This window comes from Primulina huaijiensis, chromosome 6 (genome assembly GCF_012295235.1).
Source record: "Primulina huaijiensis isolate GDHJ02 chromosome 6, ASM1229523v2, whole genome shotgun sequence".
In the NCBI taxonomy this organism is placed as follows: Eukaryota; Viridiplantae; Streptophyta; class Magnoliopsida; order Lamiales; family Gesneriaceae; genus Primulina; species Primulina huaijiensis.
In genome coordinates this window covers 23,565,329-23,585,066 of record NC_133311.1, presented here as the reverse complement: position 1 = coordinate 23,585,066, position 19,738 = coordinate 23,565,329, and the positions used below count along the sequence as shown (strand labels likewise).

The 19,738-nt window shown below is 35.7% G+C and overlaps 3 protein-coding genes and 1 pseudogene across 3 annotated transcripts; 1 reads left to right on the top strand and 3 right to left on the bottom strand.

Moving 5' to 3' along the window:
- Positions 1–86: 86 nt before the first annotated feature.
- Positions 87–8,495, bottom strand: LOC140978562 (probable serine/threonine protein kinase IRE). The gene is made up of 17 exons (XM_073443713.1): positions 7,805–8,495; positions 7,367–7,434; positions 7,075–7,242; positions 5,727–6,971; positions 5,085–5,257; positions 4,198–4,447; positions 3,990–4,082; positions 3,754–3,894; positions 3,576–3,668; positions 3,054–3,249; positions 2,861–2,946; positions 2,254–2,342; positions 1,642–1,693; positions 1,505–1,561; positions 1,231–1,395; positions 646–726; positions 87–531 (listed from the first exon to the last, which is right to left on the bottom strand). Exons 1-17 carry the CDS (start codon positions 8,178–8,180, stop codon positions 442–444), a joined length of 3,423 nt encoding a protein of 1,140 aa, XP_073299814.1. The 5' UTR covers positions 8,181–8,495; the 3' UTR covers positions 87–441.
- A 1,034-nt stretch (positions 8,496–9,529) lies between these two features.
- On the top strand, positions 9,530–10,975 carry LOC140978561 (patatin-like protein 2; annotated as a pseudogene).
- A 380-nt stretch (positions 10,976–11,355) lies between these two features.
- LOC140978560 (CRS2-associated factor 2, chloroplastic) lies at positions 11,356–14,278 on the bottom strand. Its single transcript, XM_073443712.1, has 6 exons — positions 13,465–14,278; positions 13,054–13,181; positions 12,700–12,925; positions 12,452–12,579; positions 12,225–12,369; positions 11,356–11,987 (listed from the first exon to the last, which is right to left on the bottom strand). The coding sequence occupies exons 1-6, from the start codon at positions 14,126–14,128 to the stop codon at positions 11,659–11,661; spliced, it is 1,620 nt and encodes a 539-aa protein (XP_073299813.1). The 5' UTR covers positions 14,129–14,278; the 3' UTR covers positions 11,356–11,658.
- Positions 14,279–16,150: 1,872 nt separating this feature from the next.
- On the bottom strand, positions 16,151–16,906 carry LOC140979209 (uncharacterized). The gene has a single exon (XM_073444534.1). The coding sequence runs from the start codon at positions 16,904–16,906 to the stop codon at positions 16,151–16,153; it is 756 nt and encodes a 251-aa protein (XP_073300635.1).
- Positions 16,907–19,738: the final 2,832 nt, after the last annotated feature.

The following is a 19,738-nucleotide window of genomic DNA, read 5'->3' as shown; positions in this document are numbered from 1 at the left end:
TTCGTCACTTTACGCTGTTAAAATTGAGAGTAGACCGAATGTGCATGCATCAAATGAACTGGAAAGTCAAAGGAACACACAGAGTAATATCAAGTAATCTTCAAAATAATCTGAACCACATTTAAAGTGCAGAAGTAACATAAATAATCCACCGTCCAGATAAACAGATGCCTATATACAGGAAAAAATGAGACGAAATTTTCAATTCAAAGTAAAATGTATGCAATCTATGAAATATCTGTCATTCTTACATCCAAGGATCGCGCCTTTCTTGACACAACAGTCCATTCTGCATGTTAGGAATCTATGGTCAATACACAATTCAGTAGCTTGGCCGTCAAGTTCACTCATTCTGGCATTAAACGTCCTCGTAGCTATCAATAAACGATACTCGGACAGGTTCCATGTTCAGCAGTAGCTAAAGCTGGGTTTATCCCCATGTCATGGACCAGATGGTTTTTCAGTCTGTACTGAGTCTTTGATACTCTTTGTAAGCAAATCATAGTTAATGGAAGCTAGCTGGGACAGGTTCTGATGAGTGAAAACAAAAATTAGTAGGGGTTAGTGGGATATTCTGTACCAAGAATATAAATTCGCCGCATTTCATCATTTACCAGCACTATACTATTCACTAAAGGTTCGCACCTTGAATGAGAAGTTACTGAAGGAGTACTTCGTGTCAAGAGTTGGAGCACCAAAATCTGCTAGATTTCCACATTCATCCCCCTGTGTCCAAGACACAAAGTTTATTAGTTTTCATTGCAGAAAAAGGAAATTCAAACATTGGGGGGCTGCATTTGTTTTTAGATTTCCAGAGTTTATCCATTTGTGTGGTGTTTAATATTATTTCCAAAGAGAACCGTGAAGTATCAAAGAGTAAATAATTTTGGATGACCAAAAAGATATAACCAATGTTTCACTAACTTAGTCCGCTTTGATGATAACATCCTAACTCAACTAAAATACTAAATTATTATTAATATAATCAATTTAAACCAGCTAACTATTTCCTTTTCTTATTGGCTTCTCATAATCAGCAGATAACAGGGGACTCACGCAATACAACATCCAGGTAGGAGGGCCAAAGTGAGAATCTTTTGGAAAAAAAAAGGATCCTACAGATTATATGTCATCTCATAATTCGTTAAACTTTTGGTGGAATTCCTGATAATGTGGATCTCCAAAAAAATCCTTAGGAAATTAATGCAGTCGAGCTTTTGGAAAGCTTACATCTTCATCCTGTATGTAGCTGTATGAACTGCTGGAAGCACTGCCAGTCTCAGCCATGTCATCAAAATCACTACCTCCGTGAACATTTTCCTCTTCTGGATTCCAAATGTATCGGCTCATAAAATAACTTGTATCATGTCCCTCGGCCGAAGGTATGAATGCTGCCTGTGGATAAGAGGATATATGATAATTGCTGAGATAAATATAGCTTGTTATAGAAACAATCTGGTACGTGTTAGGTGACAGCGTACGGGAGTAAGAAATAGGTAAAGACCTTTTGCCTTGCTAGTGTGTCCCAGTTAATGTCCTTAAAATATGAGTGTCGCTTCACCTGAGAACAACAGACAAATTAGATTGTATTCCTATGTTCTTCCTATATTGCACACCCTTCCCCAGTTCAAGTATTCTTACCTCTCCGGCCCCAGTTGCACCCAATCTCTGAACGGGATTTTCAATCAGCAACCTGAAAGGTGGTCAAATATGCTCCATATTCAGTTGCACAAACAAGCAAGACAGGAGAAAGAAATTATTTGCATAATAATCCAATCAATTACAGCAACAAAAAAAACATACGCTACTACAATGGTAATAGAAGTTCTTGTGTTCAGTGGCTAAAGTTGACAAGAACAACATATCTGGTTTATATATCAAGAAAAGCATAAATCTTTAAATGCATTGATCGCACATTTAGGGGAAGAATGAACTCGGATCAAAATGGCCTTGACGACCACATTATTATTCGGACACGCTTTAAAGGGTGAAAAGGTGGACATATTCCTGTGACAAACCCTATCTCAAGCTCTAACGAGCAGTGGTTCGAAGACACAATAATATGGAACTATATTTGTCTTCAGAATCCCAATTTAACTAGGTTAATAATTCATTTGCTATCCAAAAATATGAATCTTGACACTTGGCCCATAGAGATAGAATTCGTAGTTTAATTTACATAAGTCTAGAAATAAAATAACTACATAACGTTTCCGACGCAAAAGGTACCGACAAGTTTCATGTAGAACATACTTCTTAATTAAATCATAGGCTTCAAGGCTCATTTCTTCTGGTATCTTGGGCCAGGGTATGTCTCCGTTCAAAATATTGTTGAAGATTTGCTGCGTGAAACAAAGAAGCTATCAATGCCATAATTGATCAACATGCCCGTGATACACAAACACTAATAAAAAAAAAATCAAACCATTGGTTGCTTTAATTTGCAGATGGAGCAAAATGTCTTGTCTTCAAACAATTCTTACGTCGATTATCAAACTTTTTAAGGATACAAATTTAACTGGATGAAGAAATAAAAAAACTGTGATGGCTAACATCGAAACACTCGAAATAATGAGCCATTTGACTAGCTAGAAAGAACGGATATATGTTATAGAGTTTTTGAAGTAGGTAGTCGGTGTCTCTTTGTTCTATTTGGAAAGTATTTTCACTTAATACCAGTCAATTTTAGATTCGGATTTAATCACCAAATCAGAAATGTCCATTATACACACTCACTCAAATCAAACACTAACAATAGTGAGATAACTCAAAATTGACTTCGATAAAAAACCTCAGACGACTAAAGCATTACAATGACAAGATCACCTCATCTCTAAAACAACATGTGCTGGTGGTATACCTGTGGATCGTCTGCATTAAAAGGTGGAATACCTACAAGGATCTCAAAGAGGATGACGCCCGCAGACCACCAATCAGCTGTTGCACCTGCAAAAAAATTAAAAAAAATTCATAACCAAGTCAAGACAAGCATGACAGAACATAGGATTCAGTAGATTTGGAACATTGAGAAAAAGTTTGCATAGATTTTGAACCATGTTCCATGCCGAGAAGTATCTCAGGTGCTAAATAGTCAGGTGTTCCAGCAACCGAAAGAGTTTTCCGCTGTTCTCTTTTTAGTGATGAGTGTTCTGCTCCTTTTGGTTTATCATTCCCCATAAAAGCCGAAGGTCTCGATAAATCATCTGTGCTGTTTATAAGACCAACTTTGGAGAGCCCAAAATCTGTCAACTGTGACAGTAGAAATTAGATTTATGACATAATATATAAAACAATGAATTAAGTTAGAGTGTCTATTCCAATGAAAAAAGCAATTAAAAACACTCCCATTTTCTCCAGAATGCTGTCTACTAGAAGGAGCTTGTAATCCATGCTACTTTCATCCAAATGGGTTGCTCATAAAATGTTAAAGAAAATAAAGTGGGTAGGAAGATAGAATACCATTCAAATTTCTTATTAAATTATTGAATTTTTGTAAGTGCATGTTTCTTTTTAAACAACATTTCACAGTAAAATTCTCATGCTTATGGAGTACATCCATACACATATATATTGACCTTGATGTGACCTTCTGGACCTATCAGCAAGTTATCTGGCTTTAAATCTCTATGAATGACATGCAAGGAGTGCAGATACTCTAAAGCCAGTACCTACGAAGAAAATAAATAAATCAGTCTCTAAAGAAGGAAAAATAGGAGAAGCAACTCAAAGTTATGGAGTACTAGAAGTTCATACAACTTCGGCAAAATATATGCGTGCCATATCTTCCTCTAAGCAACCTAGATTCTTTAGCAGTGAGAAAAGATCACCTCCATTCAAGTACTCCATAACCAGATAAAGATTTTCCCTACATGTGAAAGAATAGAAAAATCGGACCTGTTCATCGTTAGATTATAAATTAGTAAAGGAAAGTTTTTAGTTTAGCTGTTACACAATTTATGCACTGGCTTTAAATCATAACATCTGCTCACCACAAAAGGATTGCGAACTGAAATTAAAATATCACGCTCGGCTAAGATACTTTCCACTGCATTTTTCCGAATCATATCTGCTTTTTTCAAAACCTATAAAATTTGGTTAACATGGGCATTCTTTAGAAAAATATTGCATTATTGTATGCAGGGTCCAGTTAAAAAGATCAATATTTTTAATACTTTAGATTAAGACGAAGAATCTGACCTTTATCGCAAACAAGTCACCAGTTGCTCTTTTTGCTGCTAGAAAAACTCGACCAAAAGCTCCTCGGCTGATAGGTTTGATGATTTCAAAATCTTCTATAGATGTTCGATCCTTCGCAGATGTATTAATAGGGCTCGCACGCACACTGCGAACTGTGTCTTCCTCTGTTGGGCTATCCTCATCAGCCATGCTAGTTACAATGTCTGCCTTGTCATCGTCAATCTGCCCACATACAAGTACATATTTCTCCCTGAAGATTTTAAAATAAGATCATTGGAAGCCACATTCAGAAGAAATAAAAAATTTAAACTATACACTGGACACTGGAACAAAAGTTTATGCGCCACTTGATCATGAACCCTACTAAGATTGCACATTTCACAAGATATTTGCTCAATTATATTATGATGAACTGCAAGCATCTTGAAGCAACAAACATAAATTTCTGGATGAGCTGAAATTTCAACTGAATTGAACTATCAAATCCCATGTCCTGAAACTCCATTGCAATAAATTATTAAGTCAATCTTTTGCATAATTTGCGTCTTTATGTTACTTGTTTTCACACATGAAAAAAATGACATTAATTTATAAAAGAAGGTAATGCTTCAATAGACATTGGGTACAGGACCTCTGTTTGTCACTTTTGACATCAATTATGCTGTTGGACAAATATTATCTGCACTAGCGTTTACCCCAGATCAAAATCAAGAGATAAATAGAGTGGTTATTGTAAATGTGTGGAGTTTTAATGAACCATGGCCCGATTTAACTATGATATCTAACTTAATCAAAGTTAAGCTTTACTAAACCATGAATGCTAACTTTGCACATATCACTTTACAGTTCTAGAAAAGCAAATGTCCTTTCGGTGCAACAGAACTTACTGTAATAGTTTCTCTATGCGCCTTCCAAATGTTTCGACAACAAGAGCATCCACCTTCCTATCTTGAATGGCATATTTGAGATCTTCTAAGCGCTCAATCAAAAATTCCAATGTACTGTAGTCATAAGTGTTAACATTGATCACAGACTGAGCAATATCCTGCAGCTTGTGTATCTGCGATACCAGTTCAGGATGCAGCCAGGCAGATTATTCAAAAAATAAATTTCAAACAAATAGGCAACGTAAGGAAAAATAATTGGTCTGCATCTTTGAAGGCTGAAGTTCAGTTAACAAAACACAAGAGATTACATAAACGAGTTCCGAGGAAGTCGAAGGTACAAAGAATAAATGGAATTGGCATAAAATATTCTCTAATGAAATTATTCAGACACTGCTGTATCACTAAATTGTATTCTGTAACAGGAAATCTTACAGAGGTAACACTATCAGCCACCTTTTGCCAAGAGATAAAAAGATGAACAAAGTAAAAGAAACAAATTTATCAATCTGGATCGACCAGTATACTAACAGAAGATACTACAGTGGAAAGGAACTCCATTTAAAAACCAGGAGTACTTAAAAACAAGGAGAGCCAAGGAAATTATTTTATAGCTTCCAGAAGATGCGGAACATAAAACATTACCTGTTGATAACTTTCAAATTCAGATATTATTCTCCGTCCACTGAGTAGAAACTCTATCTGTGTAATTCGTGGTGTTACTGAAGGTGATTGCGGGATCGAACTCCCTGTAGATGATGTGTTCTTAGTTGGATCAGGTGTTAGAGCACGAACATCAAATGATACATCATCCACGAGAAAAGAATTAGCAGCCTCATTAACACTGTTTCGTTTGTATAACAACTCGTTTGAATCTCCTGCCAAACTTGACCCACAAATTCTTGCAGCTTCAGGACTTCCTGCCCCTGTTTCCGTGCTCAACGGTGTCCAGGATTCAAGTATTTTTTCAAGAGTCTTGGCAACTCTTTCCAATCGTTCATTAACAGTTAAACCCTTTAAATCACACCTGTCAGCAATCGTACAAATTCTTGAGTGCTGCTCAACAAGAGCTGTTGGTATTTCAACTTCACATATTCGGCAGATAAACGAATTCTCATATGCCAAATGGTTTTGATCCCAAACTCCCCAAATCACTTTTCGCTCCTTCAAGGATTCTTCTACTTGTTCAGCCTGGCATGTTGGAGAATCTATGCTTTCGACATTATCTATTTCTTCTCCATGTTGCAGTTTATCAGATTTATCCTTGGAGGGGGTGTCAGAAAATCCATTTCCTCTCCTGTTTCTTTTAGCCGCAGATGGAAGTCTCTTCCAAGATGACATTCGAAAGCTTCCACAGGATGAAGCGACACTCTTTGCACTGCCGACCTCTTCTGTTACATTGTCTTGCTTGCAACTCAGATTGCTTTGATCCTGTTCATGGACCTTCTGTGTTTGATTCTCAAGTTGCTTCCCATCCAGCATGCCAGTAAGATGCTCCGAGTAAACACCAAGGTCACTTAGCTGATGTGAAGCCAGTGTGCGATCTTCTTCATAACCACTTTCCTTTTGGAAGTGAACAAGCCGAGTGCAGCGCGTGAGTATAAATAAGAGGTGCATGTGCACTTGCTTCAGGGTACCCATTGGTAGCTCTTGACGCCGATCGTCTAGATTCTGTACAATGCCTTCACACTTTAACCAAAATTCAGTGGGTGGCATTTTTTCACATTGCCTGGCTTTTACCAACAAATCTTCCAAACATTCTTTCCACTCTGGGTGAGATTCCGAAGTATTCTCAAGTATACTCACCAAATCCCCAGCAAAAATGCCCAAGTCGGCATTAACTTCTTCCTTTAACTTAACAAATTTGGATCGTATCACAGCCATAATTTCCTGGAAAAATATGTTATGCGTTGATGAAATAAGCTGATGTTAAGAAAGCCATGAAGACATTATCACAAGCAGAAACATGAGGCGATATTTGGAGTAAACATACTTTCATGTGACCAAGGGCACGAGATTTCCAAAATGGCAGAGGTCGGACACCTTTGGAATTGAGTTCATGAGAAAAGCTCTTAATATCTGGAGACCGACCACTGGTTAAGCGGATGATAGACTGGAACCGTGGAGATTGCATTTCTTTGGCAAAGGTTGCATGAAAACCCTACAATGAGCACAATTACATGAATATTAGCTGTCCATTTCATTTAAGCTAATTTACAATCATTAGAAAAACTTACGAAACAGCTAAAAGAATTGAAGAAACCAAACAAGAGCAAACTGATTACCGCTGAACCTGACATCCGGGGTGAAGGTACCCTCAAGGATTTTGATTGACTCCAGTGTACCTTTTTACCTACAATGGAAGTGCGTAATAAGAAATGATAATCAGTTTAATCACAGAATTTTCATTTCAGAATATTTGGGCACAACACTGACCGATCGATTAATATTGCATACGATAACTTGAATTTGAATGAAGATTTAAGATATTAAACTAAAATTTTCATTTCCCCTAGCTCATATTGATCCTTCTACCCCTGCACGAAGGCAATCCAATTATCCATATACCCTTGTCTCTGATTTTTGCTAGCTAACCAACTTCAATGAAACAGTGTTTCAACTAATAATGTAAATTGGAGAGTTCCCGTGAACACCATAATAATTATTCATGCAAAACACAGGGAAATGAATGTGAAAAAAACAAAGAACGTCAAAAAATCCACCATGTGACGCGGACGTCGATGCAGGTTGTTGTGAGGTAGAGGATAATTGAGGTCTCGAATCAGCCACATCCTTGGTCGTAGTGTCGAAATTAACGGGCTTTCCCAGTGGGTTAGCAGGTGTCAGCGTCAAGGGCAAGGGCGAGGATCGAGTCCTAATTTGATTCAACCCTAGCGTGGTGGCCTTGATTATTTTCGAATCGCCATTGTCATCAATACCAAAATCAAAATCCTCGTCCTGTTCTCTATTCTCTCTCTGCCTAGAGGGAATCTGTGGGATTTTTCTGAGCTTCACGATCTTCTTCGACGAGGAATTCTTCTGATCTCCTGCCGTAGCAAACGGCGGATTTGCGGAATCTGGATCAGTACTTGACATCATGAATCTCTTTCAATGTGAACCGAGAGCGGAGTACATGGATAGACATTTCCAGAATTGGAGAGATTGGAATTTATGGCGAGAGATTTCCACGGGAGAGGGAGAGGGAGAAGGAATAGAGGAACACACGTATTATGAGGGAGTCAGTTATAGTATGAAAAATAAAACCCAGAAATCTTCTTCTTTCGGCAATCTCTTCTTCGAATCACTCTCTCTAATCTTGTTTCTGGCAAATGGGAATGGGGAAAGAAACAAAGATTCAGCGCATTAATTCGCAACAAAGAAAATTGCGATCTTTACTGGCTGCAAGAATTTCTGGTGTGGAGACAGATGCTTATTTTTCTATTTATAGTCAGAGACTAGGGGATCTTCTAAAAATCACATTCGGCTTGTTAAAGTAATATTCCAAAATTAATTAATCTAAAGATAAGAATATTGAAAAAATTTCATGAGATGTTTTGTGAATCAATTTTGTGAGACATATCTTTTATTTGGATAATTTATGAAAAATATTATTTATTATGTCAAAAATATTTTTTTTTTATATATGAATAAGTTTGACTCGTCTTCTGAATAAAAGTTCTTGAGACGTGTAAAAAAATATATATACTCAAAAAAAATTACAGTAGCTCATATTTTTAGAACTTCCTTCGTGTTTATCCTTTTCGACAAAAACTTGTGTGAGACGGTCTCACGGGTCGTATTTATGAGACGGATCTCTTATTTGGGTCATCCATGAAAAAGTATTACTTTTTATGCTAAGAGTACTACTATTTATTGTGAATATGGGTAGGGTTGACCCGTCTCACAGATTAAGATCCGTGAGACGGTCTCACATGAGACTCACTCATCCTTTTCGATGATTAATCAAACATATATTAAACCCAATGATATTTTTCAAATTTTAGTATCTTTCAGTACCTAAACAATTTTTTAAAAAAAATGGTAATGAAAAGATGTGAGGAATGGGATGGGATGACTCGAAAATTTTATTTTCATGAAAACTATGACAAAATTTTATTTTTTCAAAATAATAATAATAATCTTAGAGTGATCATATCCGATATCGTGGCATCGCCATGCAATGAAAGAACGCTTTATTTTAGGAAAATAACTCGAATAAGCCGATAGAAATTTCCATATACTCATATATGGCTCGATCGAGCTCCCATTGATATCCAAAGAAACTGATAAGTGATATCCTCCTACTCAATCTTCCATAATTAACCCAGAATTAATCTAAAAATGGATATGGATATTTATCCACATAATTTAGCCGAATATGGAAACTTACCACTCTATGAATTCAGTATCGAGAAATTGTATAAATAATCAAACGGATCGCTTTTAGGATAATCTCATCATTCGATTGTTAAAACAACATACATTCTTTACTAGAGAATTAATATTTTTTTGAGGATGGAAGATTCAACCCAGCTTTTTCAAATTCAACGATCAGTTTCTGGAAATTTAGTCAGGATTCTATCCATTGATGGTGGTGGAGTTAGAGGAATTATCCCAGGAGTTATCCTCGGATTTCTTGAATCCCAACTTCAAGTATTTAAGTTATTGAACATATATGGTGTCTTGATATGCGGCACTTATTTTGAAATTCTAACATGTTACTTTTATGGTATTTTTGCTTAGAAATTGGATGGTGAAGATGCAAGAATTGCGGATTATTTCGATGTAATCGCAGGGACGAGTACTGGAGGACTCGTTGCAGCGATGCTTACGGCACCAAATGAAAGAAATCGTCCCATTTTTGCTGCAAAAGATATTAAGGATTTCTATCTTGGTCACTGCCCAAAAATCTTTCCACAAAAGAAGTAAGAATTCACAGAAATTCAAGAATATCGGACATACCCGTTTTGATATATGTATATATACTGATTTTTTCTTGCATTAAAATCAACAGAAATCTACTGTCCCGTGCTTTAAAACTGGTGAAGGTGTTTTCAGGACCAACGTACAATGGGAAGTATCTTCGTTCTCTTCTGAAAGAAAAACTTGGTGAAACCAAATTGCACGAAACATTGACAGATGTTGTGATTCCAACCTTTGATATTAGGAGCCTTCAACCCGTAATATTTTCAAGTTCTGAGGTATTCAATTATTTAAGTTATTAATATTTATTATGTATTAATGTTCGTTAACATATCTTTTTGTTGGTGATGAATTTAGGCGAAAAACAATCCATCTATGGATGCTTCATTATCAGATATATGCATAGGAACTTCAGCAGCTCCAACTTATTTGCCCGCACATTATTTTGAAACCAAAGATTCATGGGGAAACAAAAGAAAATTCAATCTAATTGATGGTGGTGTTGCTGCTAATAATCCGGTACCGTTCATGTCTTGCAGCTTTTTTTTTAAAACCGACACTCGACTATGCAAAGATTATATACTGAACAAGTTTCTTGTTTTCCTACAGACTTTGATAGCAATAAGCCAAGTAACAAAAGAAATAACCAAAGAAAGAAGTGACTTTTTCCCGTTGAATCCGAAAGAAAATGGAAGATTTCTTGTTCTATCTCTGGGAACAGGTTCACCAAAAGCCGAGAAGAAATATGATGCAAAAATAGCAGCCAAATGGGGTGTTATGGGATGGTTGGTCCAAGGAGGCTCGTCTCCCATATTCGACGTGTTTAACCGAGCTAGCGGAGATATGGTTGATTATCATATCTCCACTGTTTTTCAAGCCCTGCACTCTCAAGAAAATTATCTCAGAATACAGGTATGGAAGACATAAGTAAGTTCAAACTAGCTCGAAAATGCTTTGCTAATTACATTAGTAGTTGTCTCTCAGGATGATTCGTTAACTGAAATTATGTCGTCTGTGGACATTGCAACGAAGAAAAATTTGCACCAGCTCGTTAAAGTTGGTGAAAAGTTGCTGAAAAAACCAGTTTCCAGAGTGAATCTGGAGACGGGAATTTATGAGCCTTCAAACCAGGGAACAAATGAAGAAGCACTAATCAGGTATGACATCAACTCAAAATACTAGCGGTTCATTAATCTACAATTCCAAAGACATTATTACAGGTTATTTTCTTCTCTTTTTTCCCCCAACAGGCTAGCTGAAGTGCTCTCAAAGGAAAAACGGCTGCGAGAGGAAATATCACAACTCGATCATCAGAGTAGCAAAGCTTAAACGGTTAATTTTTTTATATATATATAAATATAGAATTAAAGTTTTAGTCCATGAATTGTGTAAATTTTCAGAGCAACAAGCGGGGCATTAATCCTTGTTGCAACTCTATACATAGGAGATGTACATATGTGAATACTGAATAAGATATATAGCATCAGTACTTATTGTTATTCTTTCCAAACAAGTCTCAAATCACTTCTTTTCTCCAATTTGCTTCAACCCCGTGAAATCTTTCAACCAAGAGCTGCGTGTCCATCTAGAATTGCATTTTCGAATTACAGCATCCTGATAGCAAAGAATGATATTTGTTGGTTTTTTTGGAAACTCATCCTTCACTATCACTCAGCTGCTTTGCTATCAGGTCAACAGGCAATGATCCTAAAGGAAACGATGACTCCTCTACTTCGACATTATCATAGTCATCATCTTCACGATGATTATTGTCCTTCAAATACTTGACATGTTCTATATTCGAGTAAATTATGGCAGGATATGAGTGCTCTATTGCCCGAGAAGTGATATCAAATTTCTCCACCTTAGACAAAATATCATCAAGAGTAAGATCAATCTCATCCAAAACCGAAGCCTTTCCTGATGTAATCGCACGCTGCCACAAGAACATCATTTTGGGGCTCGAATTCACTGATTTAGCACCTGATTCAAGGAAGAAGAAAAAAAGTAAAATTCTTCCACCATGAAAGTAATTAAACAAATCAAACCCACAGGGTGCATGACTACTTCAAATTATTTTTATCAGAGTTTACATGTCCCTACAAAAGAAAGTCCAGTTTCCAATGATCAATTAAAACAAAAAATACAGGAACACCAAAGAGCAGCGAAATAGCGATGAACATAATCCCATTTAGGAGCCGTCAAATATTCCACGAGTACCTGATGTATTGACAAATCTGGCACCATTACCGCTAGAAAGGTTAATAGCAGGAGGCTCATCCCTGTACATAGATTTCCAATCTTTTCCTCTCCACATCAATATTTGTTCATCATCAAAAGATAAAAGCACACATGGAACCAATTCCTGTCGACGAAGAAATGACAAATAAGTTAAAACAAGCAAAGAAATCTTCAACAATCTTGGTAGGCAATGTAAGAAAAATAACCTTCAGCTTAGCTCCCAGCTTCTTGTAGTCACTGGGATGCATCCCTCTACAGTCTATCTTCACCAATACAGATCCCTCAAAAGCAGTTCTTACATCCCTCACAAGGGAGACATAAACACCATTTTTACCTATAGGGAATGAAAGGAACAGATAGCAAAGAAAAGTATATGAAATATGTAAAGCAAATATTACTATGACCAATGGATATATTCCTGGAATTTAGAGGGTTTTCACTGCTAAAAAATCACCTAATTTGCATATTGGCAGTAGGCCTTTTCCTTTCTCCCGTAATTCATCGGCTTCTTCCTTAGTCAAACCCTCAGGAGCATCTTGTATAAGTTTTGGATAAACTGGTGCAGCTGGTTTCCAAAGCATCACAGGTAATTTGGGTCGTCTACGATGATCATAATTTCTACCACGAAAAAGATATACAACTCCACCAACCCTATGAATTATCTTTCCACCAGCCTTTTCCTGTAAAATAGGAAAAGAAAAATATTAATTAAAAAAGATAATAAGGGCCAATTGAATGTCAGGCATGCAATCAAACATAGAAAGAATATTACTTAAAAGAAATGTTCAATGTAATGCTGCACTAGAACCTCAAGGCACTGGCATATATTGTCCATGTCAACAGTTGGAACACCCAAACACCGAACTTTACAAACAGGTTGTCTCCTCCAATGCGTGTGGATCAACTCCAACATATTGTGAGTTAAGCCATCCCTACCTACATAATCCAAAATCATAATTAACAAGAGTTGTCACATCTTGTCGTAAAAGAATTTAATCTTAACAGTTTTAAGAAAATGAGCGCGCCATTGTACTTCGAGCTTTTGTAGAACTTCAAAGCCAGAAACGTTACCAAAAATCATAACATAAAGATCGCATTTTTTTCAATTAAAAAAATAAAGAAAAGCCTTATCCCCACTGCACCCCAAAAATCACTTCATCAAACAAGCGAAATCAAGAATCTTAACGAATAAAGAAAAAACGATGAGAAAAAAACTCACCTAAATTCACCTGCTTATTACTTGATATGTAAGGTTTCAACATGTCCTTAATCTCCCACCTCGCCAATGGCTCCCCTAAAACCTCTTCCCGCGGTCTCACACTAAACTTACCCAGCTCATAAGCCCTAAGCATTTCATACCTTTTTCCACCAACATTTCCTCTCTCATCATTTCCACCGCCGCCCAAAGGCTCAAAAAGCTTAATATTTCTTTTATTTTTCTTCATCGGCGCTTTCCCTGTCCACGGCCGTGGCATGGTAGGCGGTTCAAAGGGTAAGAATGCAGGCTCCCGCATAGCCAAAGGCTGCGCCTTAGGTGTTTCGGAATAACTGTACATAAATTCAAATGGGGCACCGGGCAGCTGGTACGAAATACCAGAGTTACCGACTATGATTGCACGGTCTTCACCATCGGGCAGGGGTATATTCTGGCCTGGTTTGATGGGTTTGTAGTACTTGGAGTTTCTATGGTGGGTTTTGAAGGCAGGGCTGAGGGAGGTATGAGATATAGGATTCGAGGGCGGTAGGCGATGGTTCTTTTGGTGTTTAACAGGAGGTGGGTATTTGGGGATGGGGATGGGTGGCTTGGGGGTGGAGTAAGGGGTAGCGGTGGAGGGGGGTGCGGTAGTGGGTATTGGTTTGAATAGATTTGCAAGAATTGGCATCAGTCACAGAATGTATGATTCTGAGAGTGTGGTTATGGTTATTTCAGTTGCAGAGGAACCGAGGAAGGAAGAAGGAAGTGCAGAAGATAATTCGCGGAGATTAACGGTGTCGTTTTCTTTCAGACCTCCTACGATGTCGTAGTAGTCGTGGGCTATTTGGGAAATCCATTTGTGAACCGTGTCTACTAATGGATCGATCCATTTGCAAATACGAAATTTATTTTCATTTTATCGTAAAAATCATTAGATTCTTACATAAAAATAAGGAGAAGAATCCAAAGAACTTAAAAAAATAACAACTTTGGCATGTTATTAGTTTTAGAATCGTTCCGATTTTATCATTAGAATGAATGAAATAAAGAATAACGCAATTTATATTTTACTAATCTATAATGTCAAATGAAATTTTCTCATTAAAATAGTTAATTTATGTGATTGATACAAATCTTTGATCAGTTTTTCTGGATTAAATGACATTGATATTTTTTTTGAAAAATTGGGAACAAAGACGAGAACGAGGATAATCTTTTATGGTATTTAATTGAATCATTTGATTACAATGTGTATCGGTGCTATATATTTGCAAAGAAATGAAAATAATCACAATAAGTACAAAGATTATAGTTGGATAATTCCAAGTCTATTGATCATACAATCAATATTAAAATGGAAGATATTGTGTGTTATATACAAATAAGCAGTATAAACTGGACCTGATTAGCATAGTAGCTCGATAAATTATTATTATTTTTATTTTTATTTTTATTTTATATAAACTGGACGTTCGCATGGCGTCTAATTTGGTAAATAAATCGGACCTATTAAAGAAATAACGGGCTTAGCAACCCATCAGCCGAATATTTATACAATTGGAAAAAAAATGTTTATGAACTGCGGGCCCAGTTGGATTAATTGACCAATTACTATACTTTTTAAAACACCCACCGTCACACACTCGGATCAAATTTGGTCATCCTTCTTTTTTGATTTAGGACTTTCGCTTTGCATTTTTTTAAAACAAGAAATGAAACCAAAATTAATATAGAACCATGTGAAAGCATAACTAAAATAATAAATTATTAGAGTCATACGTGCATCTTTTCGTTACCCATATATATCGATTCATCATTCTTAGTTTTCTGATTATATTGTTTTTATCATCGTGTCTTATCATACAAATCAAATATCAGTAACTATCATTAAATCGGAAGTGAAGGTAATATATGATGATATCACACAGTATAATCTCATTAACCCTGCTAGATAAAGTTTAAAATTGTGACCATTATGGTGGTGGTTTGGTCAACTCGTGACCTTCAACGTGGTCTCCGGTCTTCGGTTATTTGAGGAAAAGCTAGCATTCAAATGGAGTTGGTGTGTGCGAACCATTTTAATGGACTTATAATAACGACGCACGCTTTTATTGAAGAAACTTGGCATTACTCAATACTGCACATCGCCACTTGGAAGTTTCCTTTCCCTTGTGTCAGTCAGTTCATATTCTAAACTTTTTAAAATTAAAAAATAGTATAAAATATTAATTGAGGAATGTGTGTATAACATAATACAAATATATATATATATATATATAAAATAAAAAAAATCAACGACCTTAAGGGATAAGGTTTCATTTGGCTCGCTTATAATAATTTCAAATACCATTGGATTTAGAAAGAAAAAAAAAATTAAGAAGATTTTATAAATTAATTTAATTTTGTGAGATAAATATTATATTTCGAATTATTTATTAAAAAAAATATTATTTTTTGAAAAAAATATTTTATCTTTTGTTGTAAAAATAGCCCGTGTTAACATTTATCGCTGACAAAATATACGTAAGTAAGATCGTCGGCTGAAAACACAACAAAATACACAAATCCAACATGATCAACATTAACATATTTTCATCATTTCAACTGAAATTGAGACGTCATAATAATATAATTAACACGATCGATTCGTTTCGCATGCAAAATATACAAAGTAAAGAATGTGAGATAAAACAAAAGAAAACGATTCTTGTTAATAAGGATGCACGTTTTTACTCAACCCAGTATTGACATTAGTGAAGAAACCCATCAACTCCGGTCGATAAGGTAGATACGAACGCCGCTTCTCTCCATCTTTAGCCTTATTCCTCAAATACACTTCGTGAGCTGACAACGATGCCGTTTTGCCCTTCTTCACCTTATTTGCTGACACCTTTTTTTCAAGCTTCTCACTCGGCGCGTGGGAATTCTCGTTCAAGAACACAAAAGCGTCCCTTCCATCGCTATTACTCCTGCGCAAAAAATCTCTGAACCGCCATATTTTCGAAAACCCTGTTGAGTTGCTCTTCTTGCAGACCTCCCGCGAAACCTCCACCGCCTTCATGTCTGGCCTACCCACTGTGGCGTCGTCACCGGCGTTTGCTGATGTCAACTCGACGCTATCCTTTGTTTCCACGAAAAACCTCTTCACGGGAGGCTTCATAGACAAGTTTTGGTGCAAGGCGTCCGATTCATCGAAATCCCGGTCGAATAATGGGAAGATCGACTTGATCTGGCCGTTGATGAACGCATCCTCCGCCGCTATTGGTAACGCATCAGCTCCTCCACATGTGAAGGAAAACTCTTCATTTTCTGTAGTTCCTTTTTCTACTTCCTCTTGGTGAATTAATTCTTGTGAAGCACTATTGGTGAAATCCAGCTGCTTGTAGAAATCTTGGGTTACTTTGGTTTCCGAATCTGAATTTTTATCAAAGCTTCCCAGCCTTTCTGAATTTATCTTTGGCCCCATATATATTTTTTTTTTTGGGATGACGAAGCTTAGTTTTCAGCACACGGTGAGTTGGAGAGAGATGGATTGAATCATCTTTGTGTCACACTATTTATAATAAAGATGATGATATTATAGGCGTGTTTGGCTGGTTGATGCCTCGGGTAATAAATTTAGTTTACCTTAATTGAGACTTTGTGAATGAGTTGTATGGGTCAAACATTGAACATATTTAAGAAAATTCAATTCAATTCAATAGGAAATACGTGTAAAAGTTTTTTACTACTACTTTAACTTTATTTGGGGAAGAAGAAAAAATGAGATGAGAAAGTGCGTGGAAATTACTGCGGCCGAGAAAGATGAAAAAAGAAAAAAAAAAAAAAGATTATTAGTTGTATAGAAACTTTGACCTTTCAACTTTCGGAAAAAATAATGTATGTAGTGTGTATTTTGTCGCCCATGAGCGAGAATCTCCATATAATTTATTGGTTATAAATATAAATTTATTGTAATAAAAAACTTTTGATCATTGTATTATCTTATTTTAATAATAATAAAAACAAAAGAAAATTATAGTATATCTTCATAGTCTCGTCAATAACAGGAACAATTATATTATATTTTCATAATCTAGATCAATATCACATTTATACTTAAAAATAACAATTGTTTTTACCTACCAACTATGCTACACTAGTTGGGGGTAAAATGGTCCACTTGGATTCATGTTTTTTAAATCTTATTATTAAATGGGAAGCATTGCTTTTTTGCCGTGGAAAATTCATTTGAAAAATATTATAAATTGTATTTGGCATGTAGCCACTGCCATGATTTTTAATTTAAAGTGCTGCCTAAAATTGAAGGTGTGTTGTCCTGGAACGTAATAATGTTGCCAAAATACAAGCAATCGTGTTCATTCTTATTCGATATATTAAATAACTCCCGACCCATATAAATCTACTCTTTGGTGTGCAACACGTGTTACAGACATTATATAAAATCAAAATATTTTAAATCTTGCTTCCCAAATCCTAATGTTTAGAGGGCCACGTATTGTTCGTAGCCAACACTTTCTGGTAAAATATTTGGTGCGAATCCACAATTGATATTTTCTCGCTGTTCCAAATCAACTATTTTATACTAAAATCTATGTAAATTAATCACATTAAATTGTTTCAACTAGCTAGAAATATGAAATTTAGGTAAGTGCATGATTCAAACATTTTTTTTTATGTTAAAGACTTAGGATCTTAATATAGTACACTCGTTCATATTTTATAAACTCAATTTTTCGATGTTCATTAATGAACGTGAAAAGAATGTTAGTAGAATAGTAGTCTAACTTCAGTTGAATTGAGTTATTGAAAGTTTTATATATGTATTTGGACGCTCTTCGTTGAACTAATTTTTAGGATCAAGTCAAACATAAATCCATGATCTTAACAAAAACATTCAACTCACTGCCATTTTTAAAAAATAAGTATAGTAACGATCAATCTATATAAGATAACATGATATAAAAATATGAATTATATGCTACATGTGTATTATATGTATTATGTATTTTTATAGCTCGATTGCGTGATATCAATTTCGTTAATATAGTTTATTATTGTTAAACATAAAAAGACAAAAGGTGATAACTTACATTAATATCCTAAATTCGAAACGAGACCTGAAAAATTCTTTAATCATATAATATGAAGTCCTGACCGGTAATTATTATCAAATAAAAAAAATGAGAAATGGCCGGGGTAGAATTTTCAACGATTTAGGCGTGGTCCGCTACTCCAAGCTCAATCGGATTTGTTTGGTATATTAGAATGGGACAAAATGAAATTACAATAAAAAAATATCGCTGGACAACAAAAATTTAAACATATTCGTTATCGATAAATAATATATATATATATAAATTAAGGTTTCGTGACATGCGAAGTTGGCTTGATATTTGGGCTTCCAAAATTGGGCCGATGCAAATTCAGGCTTTTTCTTTTCTACCGTGAGATTCAGCTTACATTTTGTGCCTCCACATTGGGTCGAAAAACAATATTCGAGTCAAAGGTAAAATATTTAATCAATATTAGGGTTGTAAATATATACAGATTGCATTGGATTCATGCATTTGAAACATGGATTTCAAATCACATCCAAGATAGATGTATCTCAAATTCTTTATTTAAAAATGTTTAAATCCATCTTACTTCTGGCCTGTGTCCACTATTAATATTATGAGCTTGCTTTCCTCCGTCTTCAGGAAAGGGATATTTTTATTGTCAAATCCGAATTCTATGTCCACATCTCTAGTTTGGAAGTTAGGTTCTTGCCTAGATTCCCATTATTTGGGTCCAAGTCCATGGCTTTGCTTCTTGCCCTTCGAGCGGCGGTGCGCCACTGCCGCCTTTGCAGACATCCCAGCACGCAAGCCACTGTTGATAAGACGACAAAAGTAGGCCCAAACGATCCATTAGAATGGGAAGAATTTGACTGAAAAATCTCTGCTACTATTGTTTTATGTATTTGTAATCTTGTAATAACCCAACGTTCCGAGCCATAAAACATAGTTGTTTGAACAATAATCTTATAAATTTTTTTTTTTCAATCTCACAAACAATCTTCTAACGTATAAAACTACCGATGTCATCTTTCATTTCATTCACTCTACTTTAATTATATGGTCGATATCCTCAATAGTTTTGGATAACAGATCTTAAATAGAGAAAATTTCACACTTTAGGACTTCTTGAGTTACCCATCTATCTAAATTCAGGACCAAAGTTACAAACTTAATAGTCTGTTTTTAAGGGATTAATTCTAAAACATTTACTTTCAAGATTTTTATGTCAGCTAGAT